The 22324-nt window shown below is 31.7% G+C and overlaps 1 protein-coding gene across 2 annotated transcripts; it reads left to right on the top strand.

The window, feature by feature from the left end:
- Nucleotides 1-19066: 19066 nt before the first annotated feature.
- Nucleotides 19067-22171, top strand: LOC111316130 (putative pectinesterase/pectinesterase inhibitor 34). Of its 2 annotated transcripts, XM_022918149.2 has the most exons (4): nt 19067-19204; nt 19271-20277; nt 20616-20752; nt 21324-22171. In XM_022918149.2, the coding sequence occupies exons 2-4, from the start codon at nt 19301-19303 to the stop codon at nt 22019-22021; spliced, it is 1812 nt and encodes a 603-aa protein (XP_022773884.2). In that variant the 5' UTR covers nt 19067-19204; nt 19271-19300; the 3' UTR covers nt 22022-22171. The 2 variants fall into 2 exon arrangements, with proteins under 2 accessions (XP_022773884.2, XP_022773879.2); XM_022918144.2 differs by having other exon boundaries at nt 19110-20277.
- Nucleotides 22172-22324: the final 153 nt, after the last annotated feature.

Below are 22324 nucleotides of genomic sequence, written 5' to 3'. Positions count from 1 at the left end.
TCCCAAAAACTAGAAATAAAAAAAGGAAAAAGCATAGAAAATCATGTTCAATGAGAGGAACCCGGATTTCAGACCCTGGTGCAGTGTGACAGAATTAGATAACTATCATCAAATGACAGTGTATTGAGTTACTTCACCCCGTAGCTATTCAGAGCATGTTGGTTGTGGCGTATGGAATAGGTATATATTAAATGCCCATTGCCCACTCTTGTGGGTGATGGCGCTTGAAAACTTTGCATTTTCACGACTATATATAGCAGTGACCAGGGGTTATTGGGGAATGTAGCAGGACAGGGTATAGATCACTTTCAAACTGGACCTCCTCAATGGCTTGGAGGTTTGGGGTGCGTATTCATAATTCTCTTGGAGCATAAAATTTTGGCAGGGGAAACCGATTGCTTTTCTTTTCTGCTACAAACTTGTCTTGCCCCTTTACTCTTTTTCACATGATTAGTTAGAATGTCATTATAACACATAGATGATTAGTAAATTTGTGATTTCATTGTGAAATTTCTCTGGAACTGACATGTGAAATCTGTCTCTCTTGTAAATCCTTCCCTCTTCGTTTGCTACTAACCCTGCCTTCAGTTGTTGCCACTGAATTCTCCTTGCTTTACGATGAAGCAACTCTAATCCAATGTAATCTAGGCACACCCTTCGACTCCTATTAAGCTAATCCCAACTTTTTTTGCAGTGGCCTACTCTGCTTTCTCTGTAACTTCGATTCTGCATTAATCTAATGCAACCCCCATGACAAGACCGTTAAGACACCCGCTTCAGCTCGTTAGCAAGCTTTGAGCGTTGCACGAGCTGCTACTGCTACGGTTTTAGCGAAGACAGTATGCTAGAGCCAATTTTCATTTTCCATTGTTTATGCAAAAATCTCAACTTACTACTGATGTTTTTGTCTCAAACTACTCTGCAAGCACAATTGGTTGCACTTTGTCTCATGTCATCATTGCTTTTAGCAATATCTATTCTATCTCCCTCCTATTTGAGATTCTTGGATTTACTCCATAAATTCTTCTGCTCGATAATGGACGGATGGACCAAAGGGAGCGGTGAAAAACGTGAGTTTACTTGAACTTGATTCTGATTTAAATTTTAAGGGCACTTTTCTTCCATTGAATACCATGGACAGTTTCACTACAATTCAACAAATGTAGAAAGATACAATAACCCATCTCAGAGCTCTATTTCTCACTAACCCAGCGGTTCACTGGGCTGGACAATTTCAAACGGTTTGTTGTTTGACCCAAGAAAGATAGGGGGCCGTTATACTATTTTGTCAATGTTTTGCATTTCTAGCTGGCAGTTTTAAGATTGGAGGAAACAATACGAATTCAGAAAACCAACTAAAGTACTCTGGTTGTGAAGCCAGCATTCAGTTATAGATTAGTTGTAATTGTTTTTCACATTTCTTTTGTGAATAAAATTTTCACTACTTCCAAAATGAACTGAAACAGTCAAATTCTGATGATACATTGGCATACTATACAAAAGAAACAGACCAAAATGTTTCCTGCAGATTACAGAAAGGAACATCAAAGAACTGAATCTGGAAAAAGAAAATACTTCTATAGAACGAAAATTAAAATTTTCCCTGTCCTGAATTCTGTCACATTGTTGTTCTGTTGTTATCAAGTCTAATGACTTCAGGCTTCTACGAAAGCTTGACTGAAAATGCACTGCCTCAAAGTTATTTTTATCTCTTCCCTTTCCCTATCCATAGCGAATTCTTGGGTCATAATTCAATTGATTATATTGGCCAGCTCCCTATAAGTAAAACGTCTAGACGGAGGATGGGCCATTCCACCAAGCTGAGTGCCTTTCTTCTGACGATGATGCTTGCTGCTGCCACGATGGAAGACATAAGTTCAATTGCTGACAGGCAAAAGAGCTTTCGTAATCAATAGTACTAAAAGTTGTATTACCAAACAAACAAGAAACCTTGTTTAATTTTTTTCCCTGTTGTAATTTCCCTTTTTTTTTTTTCACTAAACAGATACCTTGCCAAAGGAAATCCACGAGGCTTTAAAAGTCATTTTGAGAAAAAAAAAATGCTTGCTCTAATCATCTTTTCTAGTTTTCCTTCATTGATCTATATCAAGGGACTGTGATAGGGTCGTTGTTTTGAACAGGGAAAGGTCGACGACAACTGAAAAGAAATTTTGATGTCCGGATATGCCCGTCCTATCTCCTAGTGTCCTTTTACTATAACATGGTTAACATTGATGCAGACACAGCAACTTCTTTCTCATAATTCGTGCATGATGGTGATTGTAACGAGGGGACTGATGTTTCTTCAAGGATCCTATAGGAGTAACACTTCATTCAATAATGAATGTACAGCTGTGGAAAAAGTGCAGAGTCAATGGTGGAGGTCACACCAATTAATTACCCATCGGATGGATGATAAAAGGGTTGCTGGCTGCGTCCAACACAACTGTTGTTGATGAAGATAATTAAACAAGCTGAGAACCTTTGAATGGATGCAAATGATAAGAGATGACCATTCCCAATTAACCATATAGCTGGCAGATTAGAAAGTCAATAACTGGCCCATTTTTTAACACATAAGAGAAGATTATATAACTTTACAAGTCACCAAGAATAATAAGTCATGAAAGCTGTATGAAGAATTTTGCACAATCCACAACAATCACACTTCTGGAGGATGCTGATTGCCCTTATGCTGATCTAGGAATTTCTCTAAAATTACCGATAGCTTAGGTATGATAACTTATTGCCTTTCTTTTTTTTTTTTTTGGTCGTTCAAGGGGGACAAAACCCTATATTAAGAGGAGTGGGAAGGCTGGAACCCTAATCTTGATGTCTTTTTTAAGGATATCTTGATCACTAGATCAAGCAACTGAAGACTTACTTTTTTTTTTTTTTGATAATGAAGATAATAACCATCATGGGTAAATCTCATACACCTAGAATTATCCTGCAAGATATGTATATAGATAATATCTGAGTTTAGAGAACCTACTGAATACCATTTTCATCTCGCTTGACAAGTGCATCTTTGGGACATTGAACGTGGCTACTAAAAACCAAGTAGCCTTTTGCCCCTCTCTCTTGCCGTGAGAACGGCCCTAAACTGCTAGAGAAAACTGATTCTGATGTGATCAGGCTAGCTAGTGGGTAGGTACAATCAATCAGACACAAGAAAGGACCATACGAAAAATGAAGTTAGCTGAGCTAGCTTTTAACCACACCCTGGTGTTTCTAAACTAATGGCATTGATGCTGACAAATCAATATCTTGATCGACCGGCTCCATATGGACCAGAATTGACATTATAGACGAAACAGATAGACAGGTCGAGAAATAAGGAAAATTGAAAGAAATTTCGTAAAATATAGAAAAATTAATGGACACTGGAAATATGGTGTCATTACCCGACAACACTAGCGCAAAGGGTGAGTAGCACGAGGGATTTATGCACACATGTACGATGCATGCTGCAAAAGGGTGAGCAGCACCCGACAACGCTTCGCTTCTTTTGTTTCTTCTTCTCAGCCCGCCAATAAAAAAAAAATGCAGTGATAAAAAGGATACTATAACACATAAAAATCTCATTTCATCCATCATCCAAATGACACATAATTCAATCAATAGTAAAATAAAATTTGAAGCTGTAAAATTGTAAATTAATGTATATGATTCATATGATATCAATCCATGTTATATCTATGTGCAAGAGAAGAATTAAAATCTCTGTTGGCATTATTGCTTTAATCCTAACCAATGCACTACACAAAAGGATAGAAAATTGGTTCATCTCTTTCCATTCCTTTATTATATATATAGATCCCCTCCCATAAAACTAGAAACCGTAATTAATTAGAATGACAGTACTGAACAAACAATAGTTATGTGTGTTTATACATATATATATATATATATATATATATATACACACACATTAATCAGATCATTTGGCAATGATCATATAAAAACCAGAAAGATCATATCCTACCCATACCAAAAGTGCAAACTAAACAGAGACATCCTAACATGTAGTTATGTAGAATGTTTATAACTTTTCTTTTCCCACAACGACTTTCCAAAGAGATGTTGTGCTTGATTAGAGGTCCTCCCCTAATAATGCATATATATATATATATATATATATATATCAATCATCTAATTAGAAGTACTCTGGTTGAAGCATTTAATATTTAGGTAGGGGAAATTTTCCTCCAGTACTATAACATTACCATTAATTTTTTTTTCATTATTTGAAACTGATAATGATCATAATATATGGTTGAAACAATTTTCTATACAACATGATTTTCAAACCCAAGTTGTCACTCTTTCAATCATGTAATAATATTGTAATTAACCCCACATCAAGATAACAGATGCTGAATATATATAGTGTTTGACATAATGCAATACTAGCAAGAATATTCAAAGATATGAGAGAATCTCTACTAGCTAGTTTCAAATGCCACAATGCTAGGATGACCCTATTTTTCATATATAGTAGCTATCTTTTCCTCATTGTGAAGTAATTACCAGCTTGTGTGGGGATATATGGAATTGATAATTTAATTAGGATAAGGTAAAAAAAAAAAAAAAAAAAAAAAAAAGCATAAAAGTAATAGAGTTTAAAATTTTAATAAAAATTATATATAAATTTAATAAAAATAAAAAAATTATTTCGTATTTAATGTATTGACTTATGATATGATAATTTTCATATTTTATATGTGCTTAATATTAAATGAACATGACAATGATATATGAATTGTTAAGATTAAAAGACAAATGAAAAACTTTTGGGTTTTTTTAAATCACAAATGTCCAAAAAAAATTTGAGCTTTTAAAGGATAAGATCTTGGCTTTAGCAGAATTGAATTAAGTGACTATCCAACCAATTCCCACGGGACCTCTCCTGTGGCTAGGAAAGCAACAATGGGCACATAAGTAACAACTAGTATTGTTTTCAGGACAAAAAAAATGAAAAAAAAAAAAAAAAAAAAAAAGACAGAGAAGGGCTGGAAAACCAATAATGATGTGCTTATTTGCTTGTTGTTCATGCGCCCTTGTGCTCCAAACCCAAGAGTGAATGAACCTCCACTACCTGATCATCTGTTCAGATCCATTGCAGTCTGCTGCATCTCTCTGATTATTTTCTCTCTTAATTTCTCCTTCCATAGTTTCTGGTTTTTACGAGGAAGGCTCGTGACATTTGTAAAGCGACGTAAGATGAAATTAGGAGTTCATTGTACCCTAAAGGGAATTTTTTTTTTTTTCAATTTGATGAAGTTGTGGAGAGCTTTTTACAGCAACTGAACTTGAACATGGCAAATGAAAAAATGTCTACACATAATAATTAAAAAAAACAAAGAAATTTGGAAGATGATGAGTCTTTCAGTTGCAAATTAACATACACAAAATAATATGCACAAGCAATGTCTTTTTCTTCTTTTCTCCAAAATTGAATAGTACAATTGCATACTATCACATACAAATAAAAACAAAGAATTTTAAGATAACGAAGAGCTTGGGTTGGCAGAGCTAGTGCTGGTAAGGGACTCAAATACAAAGTTGGTGCAAGCCTAAGTTGAAAGCTTGGGCCAACCAGATTGATTGGTTTTGTCTCTTTCTTTAAAGTTTTTCCCACTTCTCCACTTAAATGGTTGACTAAAACCGGTGGCCTTAATGAAGAAATGGACTCATTGGTTCAGCGCTGCATCTCGTTACATCAATTGTAGACATACTTTTCACAAAATTGGAAAAGGTCGGTGAATCATTTTATTTTCGTTAGGGATTTGATGAAACAATTTGACAAGAAATTTAATTTGATCAGTACAGCTTTACATATAAAGTCTAGATGCTGAGCCTCAATGATTCATGCAAAATGATTCAATCAAGTTTCCCCTTTTACGCCTGCAAAGTAAAAGTGATATATTTCAGCCAAGATAAATTTTCTGTATCTTTCGTTTTCTCCTCATTATGGGTAAGTTGTGTACTTAAAATTGTTGTTGGTAAGAAAAGTTTCCAAAGTCTGAACATTCCTTTGTGAAAGATTCAACGGCATCTCTGGACTCTATTGTTTGTGGTCCATAATTCTTCACTGCATTAAGCCTGCTCCACCATGATGCTGACAATTCTTTTCATTTGTCCGATAGCTTTGCCACCAGATGTTAATATTTTCAGAATATATTTGTATAATTAAGAATTCATAGCTATTCTTGCACTAAACTAAAGTGATTACGACTGTACGTAGGCCTATAATCATGGTTGAAAAAAGGAGGGATTTTTCAAAGAAAAAACGACAGATTTTAGTGACATCTATGGCCCCAAATGTGCTGAAAAAAATAGAAATTAAGGAACAAAATTAAATAACTACTTTTTACCCAAATTTTTTAAGACAAAATCAGTACATTACAGTTATTCTTTCATCAATTCTAAAACCCAATAATCATAAATTTACTCCCAAATCATGTACCAACAGAAAATTACTCTCAAATCAATGGCTGGCTCATCCTGATCATGGGTTTTTTTCCATGTGTCACTTATAGGCCTATAGGCATCGATAGGCAGTAATCTGCACCATTGATATGCGAAGAAACAAAAGCTTGAGCCCTTCCTTGATCTTGGTGGCTAGATGCACATGTCATCTCTCTGAGTTCCTGGGTTCAAGACTTCAAGGGCTAACAAAAGAAGCAGAAGAAGCAAAAACTCGCATCTTGTATTTTCGCAAGTTTGCAAGACTCTTTTTCAAAAACTAGGTTACAGAAACAAATAAATCAAGATCACAATATCCAACTGGAACCCATGTTCCCCATTAAATTGATGTGGGATCCAGGGGTACTCAATCATCAATTAGATGTTCAACCGGTTCCAAATTAATTCTCTCAAACCCTTAACTCGTAGCCCAAATCCCAGCACCAAAAACCATCCATCCAAAGCTTATTTATAATTCAACAAAGTTCAGATATCTAATCAAATCTATGTGCCAATTAAGCAACCAATATAAATATATACATATAACCAAAAAAAAAAAAAAATCACTACTAATCTTTTTTAATTAGGTGTAATTAGTCACCTATTAAAATTTATCTTTTTAATAAAAATATTAAAATTTATTAAAAAAATAATTTTATGGTCAGCAAAACAGTTTAAGTCTAAAAGTCAGTTATACATAAGAAAATATTAACATTCCACAACGCCTATTTAAAACACAATTAATTACTTGTTATCTTTAATTTTAACAAAAAAGTCTGAGTTTCGATGTTTAAAAATAATTTTCTTAACCTCCTTTATTTATCAAAGTTTTTTTTTATTATTTATCATTTTTTTGTTATTTCGTTTTATTCAAGAAAAATAAATTAGAATCCATTTTATTAAAATAATTCTTAAAATATTCTAATATGTTAATAATATTTAAAAGAATTTTTTCTCACCTAAAAATTTTTTAGGCATCGTTACTCGAAATATATTAAAATCCTATCTTTGAAGCCTCGTATTTATTTTTCATAAAAATAAGATCATATATGTAATGCGAATGATAATATATTGATGCACATATTTTATTTTACTTTAAAAAATTTTATTTTTTTATATTAATTTTTTTTAGAAAGAAAAGAAAAATTTTATGATATTAAAATTTTTTTTATAAATACTCTAATATACGAGTAGTATTTAAAAAAAATTTTCTCCTCTAAAAATTTTTAAGGCATTACTATTTGAAATATTTTATAATCTCATCATTGGATAAACTATTCTTTTCCTACGTTTTTTATTTTTTAATTATTTTTACTTTTTTTTTCTAATTTTTCTAAATTTAAAATTATCCAAAGTTTAGAAATCATTTTTAATTATTTTATAAGGTTTATTTTAATTTTTTAATGGAATTCAAAATTATCAAAAATTTAAACTTTATTTTTCATCATTTTATTGTTCTTATTTTTTGTTATTATTATTATTATTGTTGTTGTTGTTGTTGTTAAAAAAGCAACTAATATTTATTTTAAAAAATTAAAATTTTGAACATGTATAAATAATACTAATAATAATAATAATAATAATAAACTTAAAATGATAAAAATACAAAAAAAAAAGAAAATATACTTAAACCAACCGGTTCAGCATACGGTTCAAATGGTCTGGTGGTTCAATAAAGGTTTAGTTAAATTAGTTTAAGGGTGGTTTAAAGGTGCTATGGCGGTTTTGGTGTGCAATTTCGAGTTGACTCATAAATCCAATGAGGCTAAAACAGCGTCAGTTTCTCCATTTCCCTTTTATATAAAAGCCCCTCTCTTTTTTCAACTCATTTCTCATTCTATTTCAACAAAAGAAAAATCTTCCAAACTCTCACAGTCATCCCTAGCAAACCTAGAACCGACCACCATGCCAGTTGTCGAAAAGCTCAAAAAACTCTCAAAATGATCCTCTCGTTTCCTTTTTTCCTGAGCCGACTTCATTTTCACTAAAAATGCATCTTAAACCCTATATCCAAAATTATACCTTTTGGCTCAAAAAAAAAAAAAAAACCCAAAACCATTTTTTTTGCTCCTTTTTTTATTTCTATATCTTTTTCTTTTGTTGGGTCCTTATTCCAAGGGTTGTTTTTTTGTTTTGGTTTTGTGTTCTCTCTTTTATTTTCTATGTAGGTGGAAAGGTTTTTCTTTTTTTGGTTTAACAGAGGATAGTTTTTGTTTGGTTTTTTTTTTTTTGGCAAGATTTATTTCTTTTTTTTTCGATCACTTTTTTGGTTTTCTTTTGGCAAAGGCTCCTTTTTTTTTTCTTTTCTAGGTATTTTTTGGCAAGGTTTTCTCTTTTTTTTTTTTTCAGGTTTACCATGAAACTTTATTTATAGAGCCCTAGCGGGGAATCAATCCCACATTTTCCTACCCTAATTTCATTACAAATGGTGGTGGTGGTAGTTGTGGCTAGCATGGCTGATGGCTAACAGTTGGCAGCTCAAGAGGCAAGTAGGTTGATGGCAGGGTAGGTGTCTGTTAAGGCAATTGGTTGTTAAGGCAAGGTATAATGGCAGCTCAAACGAATGGGTTGCCAGTGTCGTGTACGGCACCCACTATTACTGCTCCATTATTTTTTTATTAATTATTTTTTAATAATTATATTATTTTTATTAATTTTAATAAAATTAAACAAAATTAAAACAAGCCAAATAATAAAGCCCTCACATGAGTTGTGTCTTAGGCCCTAGGCACAAGAAATTAAAATCGGGCCTTGGGCCCAAAACTCAATAAAACTCAGTGAACTTAAAAAAATGGGACCCAATTCGAAGAACCCAAACAAATTTGATGTCTACATATATGCATGTCATTTTTTACCCATTGCTAACATCACGTTAATCCTTCATTTCACAGTTAAATTAAATCAATAGATCAATAGTTATAGATACATTTTTAATAAAAATAATAATAATAAAAGCAACTTAAAGATAAAAGAAATGATTATAGATTTTAGAATTTAAATATCAAATATGTTCAATGATACTTTTTAATTATGATTACATGAATTGGATTAAGATCCCTTTATATGAACCTTTTGCTTTCATTTAAATTCTAATAATTGTTAATGTATGTGTCTTTTTTAAAAAAAAGAAAAATTCTAAAATGATCAAATTCATGGCCTCAAATACATATATAGTTATGTTTCTCAAGAAATATATTAGCATCAGCATCAAAAGTGTTCATGGTAATAAAAAAACATAAACATTTCATTAAAATCGTAATCAGTTCATGCTTAAATTTTAATTGGTACAATCTACAAAAATTGACCTCCATAAAAATTCATCTAGATTTACTTAGAAGATGGCCACAAATTAAAAGTGATGAAGCTATATTGTCTTTGTTAGGAATGGCTCTGAAAAGCACAATCAGGTAAATTTATATGACTTTGGGACTATGAATTATGCACACTTTTGAACCTTTTGTATAACTGTGTCATTTCTATATTTGACACTATGACACTTATTGCTAATTAATATAGGTGTTGAACTTAGCCAAATATGAAAAAAAAAAAAAAAGACAATTTTCATGTGAATAATGAATCATATGTTTTTTTATTTTGTGTCTATCATTAGTTTTTTTTTTTTTTCACAAAAGTAGATTTTTTAAAAATCAATCTAATATCTACCATATATTTTTAATTGATAATTATAATATATAAAAATATTTTTTATTATAGTATCCTAATAGTATATTTGTTTTCATTTTTTAAAATTTATCATGTCGTCGTATTATCATGTTGTACCCATATTACATATATGTTTCTGTGCTTCGTAGTTTTGGGATTATACAGCTTTGTCCATTTTTGTTTTCTAACAGATGGCCATGGTATGCTCTTGTAAAGTGTTTTTCTTTTCTTTTGCGCATGCTTCATGGCTGTTTGATGAGGGAGCTTATGTAATGATATGCTCAATTGCTCACGACACATGGGTTTTACTCAAATCTTGAAAAAGAAAAAAATGATGAAAACTTTATTGTAATGACTTGTATATTACAATGAGCTTAAAGCCTATTTATATAAAGGTAAAATGTCACAAAATAAAAAATATAATAAATAAAAATAATGACTAAATCAATTCCTATAATCAATAACTAAATTAATATCAAATCAATTTACGATATTACTAGAATATTACTAGAATAATATCATCAATCTAAAAAATTACCAAAATATTACTAGAATATCATTGACACCCCCTCCCCACAAACTCAAGATAATAATGTAGAGGCCAACTTGAGTTTGGAAGCTTTAACAAAAAATTGACCATGTAGATGTGATTTGGTAAAGATATATGCTTTTTGATCAACATTAGTAACAGGAACAAGTCAAAGAGTTTGAACAAGCAGATGATGATGAATAAAGTGACAGTCAATTTCAATATGTTTAGCACACTTATAAAAAATATCATTGTGAGCTATCTGAATAGCATTCTGATTATCACAAGATATATGAGTACTAGAGTGATGAAAAGCACCCATATATTAAAATAGCCATTATAACCATAAAAGTTCTGATATGGCATTTGTAAGAGCTTGATACTCAGCTTTAGTGCTAAAGCGGGACACCACAGTTTATTTTTTACTTCGCCAAGAAATAAGAGAAGAACCAAAAAAGAAATAGTAACCTATGGTAGAACAATAATCAATAGGATCTCATGCCTAATCAACATCACAATAACAATGCTAGTCCAAAGAAGAACTAAAAGAAAAATGCAAACCATAAAACATAGACCCTTGACATATCATAGGATCTGAAGGATCGTAGTAAAATGAATAGATCGAAGAGTAGATAAAAATTGACTAACTAGATGAATATCATAAGTAATATCTGGACGAGTAACTATCAAATATATGAGACTACCTATCTAAATTTGATACAAATAAGGGTCTGAAAGTGGTGTACCATCAGAAAAAGAAAGCTTCAAATTTTGTTCAAGTGGTGATGATGCAATCTTACTATCAATTAAACTTGCTCGAGCAATAAGATCAAAAACATGCTTTGTTTGAGACAAATGTAAGCTAGTAGAATCACTAATGACTTCAAGGTCTAAAAAATAACTCAAAGGATCAAGGTCTTTTATCTTAAACTTAGAATGAAGAAAAATTTTCAAATCTTCAACACCATTTGCATCATTACCCGTAATAATCATATCATCCACATAAAGTAAGAAAAAAGTAGCATCATTTTTAGTCGTTCAAGTAAAAAGGGCAGAATCATGATTACTTAATATAAAATCAAGTTGTGCAACATAAGGGTATAATCGATTGAGTTCGAGTCAATACAGTATTAACTTTGAGCTAAAGCTCGATTTGAAATTCAATGCTCAAAACTCAACTCAAACTCAATCGAGTATTATTTTCTAGATCGAGCTCGACTCAAGATAAAAATCGACCTACTTGAGCTTACTCGATTAGACTTAATTAACATGTAAAAATAAGCTCAATTCTTATATTCGATAAAAACTTAATTATTTATGCTCGAGCTTGAGCTCAAGTTTGAGATATTTTATTAATTAAAATAATAAAAATATATTTAACTATAAACGCTCGATTAGGCTCACGAGCTAATCAAACTAGGTATAAAAATACTTGAATTTAGCTCGATCGATGAGTCGTGCTACTCGAGCTCAAACTTGACTCGATAATAATCGAGTCAAATTCAAGTTTTATTCGAATCGAACCTGAGTAGTTTGTGAGTACTAATGTATCATTTATACCTCTAGTGCAACAATGGTGCTAAACTTCAAGAACCAAAGTCTAGGGCTTGCTTAAAACCATATAAAACACGTCAAAAACAACAAAACTATGTTATAAAGTACAAATAAACCAGGAGGTGGCTTCATATAAATTTTCTTGGTGAGATCACCATTCAAGAAGGTAATTTTTAACATCAATTTGAAAGGTTGATCAATTTCTAGTTGCAACAGTAGCTAATAATAAATGAACAGATGTGAGATATGTAATTAAGGTAAAAGTTTTTTCATAGTCAAACCCATATTCTTGTGCAAATCCTCGAGCAACAAAACGAGCTTTGTAATGTTCTACTGACCTATTAGATCTAGTCTTGATCTTGTAGACCCACTTATAATCAGTCATTGACTTATCAAAAAATCATTCAATAATATCCTAAGTATGAGTTTTTTCAAGAGTCTGAAACTTATTTGTCATTGCTTGCTATTACATAGAATTAGAGACAGCTTCACAAAAATTATAAGGTTCATATAACGTGGCTAAAGCATAATAATAGTGAAATCACGAAGTTAAGTATTGGGTTCCCTTACCAAGGTGAAACGATGAAGTGAAGGCGGTATATATGGTGAAAGGATAATAGTATTAATATAAGCCTCAATGAGATCAGACATAGTAGGAATAGAAGAAGATGGATCACTATTTAAGTCAAAAGTACCTATAATAGTCTCTTTATTTGAAGAAAAATCAAAAAATGAATTTGTAAAAATACATGAAGAAGAACATGGAGAATGTAATGAAGACACACTAGTGAACTTTTATATTCTTAAAAAAACTACATGCATTGAGATGCAAAGACATTTATACACAGGATCATAACACCTATACCCTTTGTATTCTATACCATAACCTAAAATATAACACAATTTAGCTCTAGGTTCACTTTTAGTCCTTTGATGAGTTAAAAGTAGAACAAAGCAAACACATCTAAAAACTTTGAAAGAATGGTAATCAAGTACCTTACTGTATAGACACTCATAGGGAAACCATATGCCTAATACTGGTGTGGGAATACGATCAATAGTGTAAACAATAGTAAGAGTAGCTTTACCCAAAAAATATTCAAAAATGAGAAAGGCATAAGTTGTGTCAAGAATATGATGATATTTTCTTTCAGCTCAATCATTTTGTTGTGAAGTATATGGGCAAGATCTCTACGAAAAAGTTTCATCATCCTTTAACAAGTTATGAAACTCAATTTCTGTATATTCAGTAGCATTATTAGATCTAAAAATTTTATTTTTAAAAAATATTGAGTTTGTAACATGTTATTAAATTTATGAAAAATTGATAAAAGTTGAATTCTTTGTTTGAATAAATATCCAAGTATAACAAGAGAAAGCATCAATAACTATAACAAAGTAACATGAACCTCATAGGGTTGGTGTGGAAGCTAGACCCTAAATATCATAATGGACTAAATAAAAAAGAACATATGAGATAGAATCACTTTTATTAAATGGTAAAGCACTTTACTTTCCAAGTTGATAAAACAAACAATCAAAAATATCATGAGAAATATTACTTAAGATACTAGTGGAAGCAAGTGACTTTATTCAAGAAATAGATGCATGGCCTAGCCTATAATGCCATAAATCTAAAGAAACTAAAGAGTCGGTTATTGATAAATAGCAATAGTAAGCAAATGTTATAGAATTTTTAAAGTTTCAAACTCAAATAGTGTTTCAACCTTATGTCATGTCCCAATTTTCTAACTTGTTTGAGAATCTTACACAATACAGCCATATCTTTGTAAAAAATGTAAATTAAGATCAAGGTCACAAAGTTGGCAACAAAAGTAAATTTAAAGCAAGATTAGGAACAAGTGTCAGATATACATAGTTTTAAGATTTCAATATTACCAATGTGGCTAGCTTTTAAGATAAATCGATTTGCTATTTTAATGATTGGATCATTAGGTACAGGTATGTTATTTTTTAACAAAGAAAGGTCAATAGTCATATAATTTTCATAGGTAGTATCAAACAACCAAACATTACCTGATGTGGCAATAGACATGGCAAAAACATGAAATTAAGATAATTCTTGATTGAACAAAGTTCAAAAATTAGTAGTGGAGATTGTAATGGTCTCAAAAGAAGATTCAAAAGTATTTGGTTCAGTGGTTATTGTTGAGCAGTCTTATTAGTGTGAGGATCATGAATTAGACTATTATTATAATGATATTTAGCTCTACATTTCTGAACGAGATGATTAGTCCTCCCACATCGTGAACAAAACTTATGGAAAGTAGAGCAGTATTTTTCTAAGGAGCAACAACAATAATAATATCAACACTATAAGTTTGACTTATACCCAATCGAGTTTCCTCATATATCAATTCCATAAAAGCCTTATCCATAGTTGCTAAGGAATGTCGACACAAAAGTGAAGACCTGGCATTCTTAAATTCATCTTAAAATGCTATTAGAAATTGAATAAGGTGATTTTGATTTTGATAAATAATAAAATTACCAGCATCACTTTCATATTTGAATTTCGACTCAAAATTTTTTAGCATGTCCCATAAATGTTACATTTTAGAATGAAAATATCAATCGATGACCTGGTTCTTGATGAAAACGAGATAAAGTGATCAAAATATGATATTGATAAGTAAGGATAGTAAAGCTATACCATGTGGCAAAAAAACTCAAGCATCCTTAGCAAGTTCAAATCACCCAAAATGTACATTAATAGAAAAAACAGTGGTGTTAGTGAACCATGTTAGAATTCAATGATTTTTACTTTCTCATTCCTCTAGTTGATTTATAAATTTATTACCGGATTCTTTTTCTTTTCTTTCTGGTACTTTACGTTCTTCAGTAACAACAAACCATAATTTTATTTCCTTTAGATAACTACGCATAGCTGTACCCTACCTATTGTAGAGATAATTAAAATTAGTTGTATATTTTCTCATTGAATACCTGTCATTAAACTCTTGAAAAAAAAATAAAATGGAGATTTGGGAAGTTATTAATATTGATATAAAAGATGAATCTTGAAGATGAGAAGAGAAACCTAAAAAAAATTGAAACACGAAAGCAAAAATAAAATTAGAAATGAGAATAAACCAAAGATAAGAATAAGCAAATATTAGTTATTCCCAAAAGATTCACCTTTGGAATGAATTATGAAATTGCTCTAATACCATAAAAAAAATGATGAAAACTTTATTACAATGACTTATATATTACAATGAGGCTTAAAGCTTATTTATATAGGGGTAAAATATTACAAAATAAAAAATACAATAAATAGAAATAATGACTAAATTAATTCCTATAATCAACTAAATCAATATCTAATATTCTCTAAATTAATATTAAATCAATTTAGAATATTATTGAAATATAATTAAAATAATATCATCAATTTAAAATAATATTAAAATATTACTAAAATATCATTAATAAATCTAAAAGTTTATTTTCATCTTAATTACTAGTAATTAAATCTCTTTCATTAAAATTAGATCATAAAAAGGGAAATCCTAGTTTTGACGACAGGCATGCATGCATCCTAGCTTATAAATGATGGGTTACTTTACTTATCTAATTAAGCACCATAATTTTCCTGCTTTGAAGTCATTTTGGTTTTAGAATTACTTTTTTCCTCGAAAATAACTCAATAATTATTAATTTATTAACAAAAAAAAAAAACAATTCCAAGTATTAAGAAAATAATTGTTACGAATTTAAAATTTAATTCAATTAATTCATACATTCATGATTAAAAAATGACATTTAACAAGTTTGAAATTTAAAATTTCAACATCTATAACCTTTTTTTTTTATCTTCAAATTATGATCTATTTTATAAAAAGGAAAAAAAAAATGATGGTTGCAAAATAGCTAGGCAACATTGTGAGAAATCATGTGAATGGAGTTTAGGTAAGAAGGTCCCGTGTCTCCTACCACCATGGAGAAAAATTACATACTTCTAAAGGTAGAGAAAAAGAAGCTGAAATTGGATGATGAGGAAACTAAGATTGGAACAATATTAATTTATTAGTATAATTCAATATCCTTTTATATTTTCTTCACCGATTTTTTATATAATATATAATTATATATATAATAGCTACCAATTAAACTATCTATCAATTATCTATTTTTTATTTGAAGAATGAGATATTTTAATCTTATTCTAAAAAAAAAAATTATATGCACAAATCAACTAAATCAAGTAATTAGGTGCGATAAACTTTTTGTACTAGTTTCATGCAAACATGATCAAATTGAGAATCTTTTATAAAAGCTTGATTGTACTGTAATGGTCTAAATTCTTATTCTGCGAACAATATTATTTTGGCATAATAATCTTAACGAAGCACGCACTAATTATAGTTCGATTGGATTACATCCTTCAAAAGAGGGGCATAAAGCAAACATAAGGACCAACTTTTTTGAGTTGACATAATTTAACAACCCATTATAGTTAATATGGACTGTTAATTCTTCATAACTTGTTGGCTAAGCAATTACTTGCATGATTAATGATTTCTATTTGTGCCACCTTTTTCTGCAATTAACTTCCACCCTGTTGTTCAATTCCACTAAGAAATTAAATTTGAATTATTTTTTTATTTTTAGTGTTATGATTGAAATTTGAACTCTACACTTTCAGTTTCAAAGTTGATTTTAATATCACTAGATTAAAATTTTATTGGTTGAAAAATTGAAAATTAAATTGATCTTAATTCAGCTGAAAAAAAAAAATTCATAATTACCGATGGATGGAGGATTGACTTAGGTGGTGAAGAAAATGCATTTTTCTCTTTGTCGTTTGAGTTTAAATTTGTTGAAAGATTATGAAAAAATAATTTCTTATAAATTTATTAAATTCAGCATAAATAAATCTGTTTATATCGATCCAAAGAAAAGATGTAGTGGATGACACCCAAAACCTTTTGATGTTAAATAAAAAAAAAAATCACAATTAAACTCTGTAATTAATAATTAAGGATATTTATAAATAGCTCATGACATGAGCCTGAATTTGGCAAGTTGAATAACGTGTAAAGAGATTCCATCAATGGGTTCCTACTTTCTTTCCTTTTCCATTAATAAATCAATTTTTTTTTTTTATAATTTCCAATTGTCTTTATTTCTAAATATGATATGAAGGACTCCACCATTTCAAAGAAATACAAAATCTGTGTTAATTGAGCCAATCCTACATGATATATAGGCCGCCATTTTAATTACTATTTCAGTTTTTAAACCCTAACCCTAACTTATATTTATTATTGATTTAATTTTTTTTATAAAAAATTATAATATAAAAATAAAAACATTAAATATATTAAAATTTAAATTTCAGTTATAATTTATTTAATTTACGATTATATTAATTACTTAACTTCAATCATATAAACTAAATAAGAGCCAGAATTTATATGAATTTAAATAAAACGTATTTGGATTTACACTTATCGATTATTGAAATTTCATAATTATATACAATTAATTGTAAATGATATGAACTTTAATTATTTTGTATAATTATTCTTATCATACCCCCTTGATCCTTTCTTTTCCTTTTTTCTCTTAAATAATTACCCCTACCCTATTCCTTTTCAATGCTAGATTATGTTAATTTAATTGTATTGTTAGATGGCCTTACTTCCCCTATAGCATTAAACTTAAATACTAAAAACTATACCTCTGTAATTTCTATTTGTATTTTGTGTGGAATAAGATTCACATCAAATCTTGATCATTAGAAAAAGGCAATGCACTTAATAATATGCCTAAAAGAATTAAGAGTTAGCTAAGTTGGTTCAAATAGTTATTTTGAAGAAACTATTTTTAAAAGTTGGTATTTAACCGATTTGAATTTAAGTTTTAACAATTGCAATTAGAGATGTAAATGATATATCTATATTTGTAAACTATTCGAATTCAATTCAATTATTATTAAATCGAGCTCAAGCAGTTCAATTTATCAAGACATCAAATTCGAACATTTTAATGCTTGATTCGAGTAACTCACGAACTTAGTTAATATTTTATATTTTAATATATTTTTTTATTATGTTAATTAGGAAAATACTATTTTACACACACACACACACACATATATATATATATATATATATCAATTCAAATTTGAGCTTGAGTACTCAAGTATGAAAATTAAACTCACTTTTTATTCAATAAACAAGTTTAATTGATTGAGTTCAAATAATTCAATTTTTATCTTAAATTGAACTTGAATTTAAAAATTAAAACTCAATCGAATTTGAATCAAATTTTTGAATAAATTCGAGCTCGAACTTGAGTTTCTCTCTATATTATTTCAATACAATTATACCATTATCTACTACCCATTTTCCTATCCTCGAACTATTGTTTCTTTTGTGAAAAAAAATGTTATGACTAATTAGGAAAAAAATCATGAGCTTCAATGAGATGAAGTCTGGTCTAGAATTGAGGATATTGACTGCAAACTTCAGTGGTAAACAAAAGACAGAAAAATATTAAGAAAAAAAAATCCTAACAACAGCCGGTCTCTCGTAAACATACCAAAAAAAGATTAACGTTCAGAAATTTCTGTTAAGTAGAAGGATGTTCACAACTAATCGACATTTTTATGAATCACAATCCATTAAAAAATTCCCCACAAATCCACTCATTGTTAATTACCAAGTCTTTAACTTGAATGCTTAAAAGCAAACAAAAAGTTCTCTGTTATTTCCTTAATTTATCATATATAATTTATTTATTAATATATTTGTCATCCACTTTTCAAATCCAGAAAAAGATGAGGAAAGTAAAACGATTTACGTATCTATAGTGATGGGAGGGAAGCATAATTTCTAGCCTATCCCGGCCAGTGGGCAAAAGAGAGCTGAAAGTAGAGGACAGCTCATGCTGGCGACATAGACTTCACACCGACCGTCTCTCACTTCACTTCTCTCTTAGCTCTATCACGTTGTTGTAGTAAGATTAATAGCTTTTAGCCACCTCTCATTTCTATTCTCTTTCACTAAATTACTGATTTTGCAGCCACCACCAAGAAAAGAAAAGAAAAGAGCAATGGAGTATGACAGGCTCCGACCATCACAACCTGGAGGCTCTGGACTTCCTCAGCAGCAGCAACAACAACAAGAATATGAAGAACCCATGGCCAAAAACAAAAAGAGAAAGCTTGTTTGCGTTTCAGTTATTGCGTTGGCTATGATCGTTGTCTCGGCTGTGTGTGCTGGGCTCCTAATTGGGCTCCGTGGAGGAGGCGCCGACCCAGTTGGCACCCAAATCCGTCGTAAGCCCACCCAAGCCATTTCCAAGACATGTAGCAAAACTCGGTTCCCGAGCCTCTGTGTCAACTCACTCCTTGAATTCCCTGGCTCGCTCACTGCTAGTGAGCAAGACCTCGTTCACATTTCCTTCAATATGACGCTGCAGCACTTCAGCAAAGCTCTTTATTTGACAACGTCCTTGTCCTACGTCCTGATGGATACACGTGTACGGTCGGCATACGACGACTGCCTCGAGCTTCTGGAAGATTCCGTCGACGCCCTCTCCCGTTCTCTCTCCTCCGTTATTCCTTCTCGGGACGACGATAAAAAAGGCGGGTCCAATCAAGACGTGATGACGTGGCTTAGCGCGGCTTTGACGAACCAGGACACGTGTACGGAGGGATTTGATGGAGTGAGCGGGGCGGCCAAGGACCAAGTGGCCGAGAAATTGAAGGACTTGTCGGAACTCGTAAGCAACTGCTTGTCGATTTTCGTGGCGAGTGGCGGAGACGATTTCGCGGGAGTGCCGATACATAACAGGAGGTTGCTGGCTTCGTATGACGGTATATCGGGAGCAAATGTCCACGAGGAGAATTTCCCGAAATGGCTGGGAAGGAAAGAGAGGGAGCTGCTCAACACTCCAGTGTCGGCGATCCAGGCTGACATAATCGTTTCGAAAGATGGGAACGGCACGGTTAAGACGATTACTGAGGCGATTAAAAAGGCGCCAGAGCATAGTCCTCGGCGAATCATCATTTACGTGAGAGCAGGAAGGTAAATTGGTGATCAAAAAGATCCAAATACGCTACGACAGCTTTTTCACTTTTGGCTTTTTCTGAAATCACCTTTCCATATTTTTCTTCTTCCTCTTTTTCGTCAGCGTTGTTTTATTTCTTAAAACGACGAAAGTAGCCTTGAAGTACTGCACATTTTGTAGTTCGTTACCAAAAACCTTTTCCTATCTTGTTCTTTTTCCAATTCATGATTGCATATTTTTTACTTCACACAATGATCATAGTTAAAAAAAAAAAAAAAGCAATTCTTGTTTATAATGACAACTTTCTGAAGATGAAATATTTTATTTTAGTATTAAATTTAATACTATATAACAGGTATGAAGAGGATAATTTGAAGGTGGGGAGGAAGAAAATCAACTTGATGTTTATAGGTGACGGTAAGGGTCAAACAGTCATTACAGGAGGAAAGAGTGTATTTGACAACATGACGACCTTCCACACCGCTGTCTTCGGTCAGTTTATTGTTTACCCTTCTATTTATTTCAGGTAAAATAAAAAAGGAAGAAAAACGTCGGACCCAAACCAGTAACCATGCATGACTTAGAGGTGCACGTGGGCTGTTGTTATAGACAGACAAAGTACTAGATTTCTGTAGCCAGTTCATCGTCTCTTATCAATTGAAAATTACATTTGCTCTTCTAAAAAGCTGAAACAGAACAGTTTTTTTTTTTTTTTGGTGGCGGAGGGGGGGGGGGAGGAATAGGAAACCGTTGGGAAATGATTGGACATGGAATAATGCTTAAGATATGTTATTGTTGATTGCCACTGAATTACTATTGAGGCTGAAGCTCATTGGAAATTGGAATAATGGGAATGTTTTAATTCATCTCTCCCTCTCTGTCTCTCTCTCTCTTAAAAAAAAAGAAAAAAAGCGCTCTTTTCTTTATCCAATTCCGTACAAAAGACTGGGTCATGGGGCTATCTTCTATCACTAATTGGCATGTTATTCTCGTCCAATAATCATGAGCTCCAACATGTACAACTTTCGTGACAAATTCTTTCTTTTTTATTTGATCCTTTTAGCGGCAAGCGGAGCTGGTTTTATTGCAAAGGACATGACATTTGAGAACTGGGCTGGACCAGCCAAGCACCAGGCAGTGGCTCTTCGAATTGGGGCAGACCATGCCGTGGTTTACAGATGCAACATCATTGGATACCAAGACACTTTGTATGTTCACTCCAATCGCCAATTCTACCGTGAATGTGACATTTACGGGACTGTTGATTTCATTTTTGGTAACGCCGCTGTGGTAATCCAGAACTGTAGTATTTACGCCCGGAAGCCCATGCCCCTCCAGAAGAACACAATCACCGCCCAAAACCGAAAGGACCCGAACCAAAATACTGGTATTTCGGTCCATGCATGTCGGATCCTACCCACCTCGGATCTGGCAGCCGTCAAGGGTAGCTTTCAAACGTATCTAGGCCGTCCATGGAAGTTGTACTCTAGGGCAGTGTTCATGTTATCGTACATGAGTGACCACATTCACCCTAGGGGATGGCTGGAGTGGAATGCTGGATTTGCCTTGGATACACTATACTATGGTGAATACATGAATTATGGGCCAGGGGCGGCAGTTGGGCAACGGGTCAGATGGCCCGGGTATAGGGTCATCACTTCAGAGACTGAAGCAGGCAAATTCACTGTCGCACAGTTTATCTATGGATCGTCATGGTTACCATCAACTGGGGTTGCTTTCTCGGCTGGCCTACAGGCTTAAATTTAAATTATCTTTCTTACCTTTTTTTTTTAGTTTTTAGTTGTATGAAATATAATTTTATCTTTCTAATTTTTTTCATGATATTGTAACAAGGGTCACTAGTCAAAATCGTGTTGTAATAAGGAAATGATGTTTACATATTTTTCTTAATTTTGACACATTATCCATTTGAATAAACAATGAAATTAAATACAGAGATGATAATAAAATTAATTATTGTAGTGTAAAATTAAAATTAATACTAAGATATATTTTACTAGTGAGATATATTTTTTAATACAAACACAGCTGTGATGATGAAAA

Source organism: Durio zibethinus, chromosome 9, assembly GCF_047325235.1.
Source record: "Durio zibethinus cultivar Kanyao isolate XHJ-2024 chromosome 9, ASM4732523v1, whole genome shotgun sequence".
Classification (NCBI taxonomy): domain Eukaryota; kingdom Viridiplantae; phylum Streptophyta; class Magnoliopsida; order Malvales; family Malvaceae; genus Durio; species Durio zibethinus.
The sequence above is the reverse complement of the archived record's forward strand: the minus strand, read 5'-3'. Positions and strand labels throughout refer to the sequence as shown.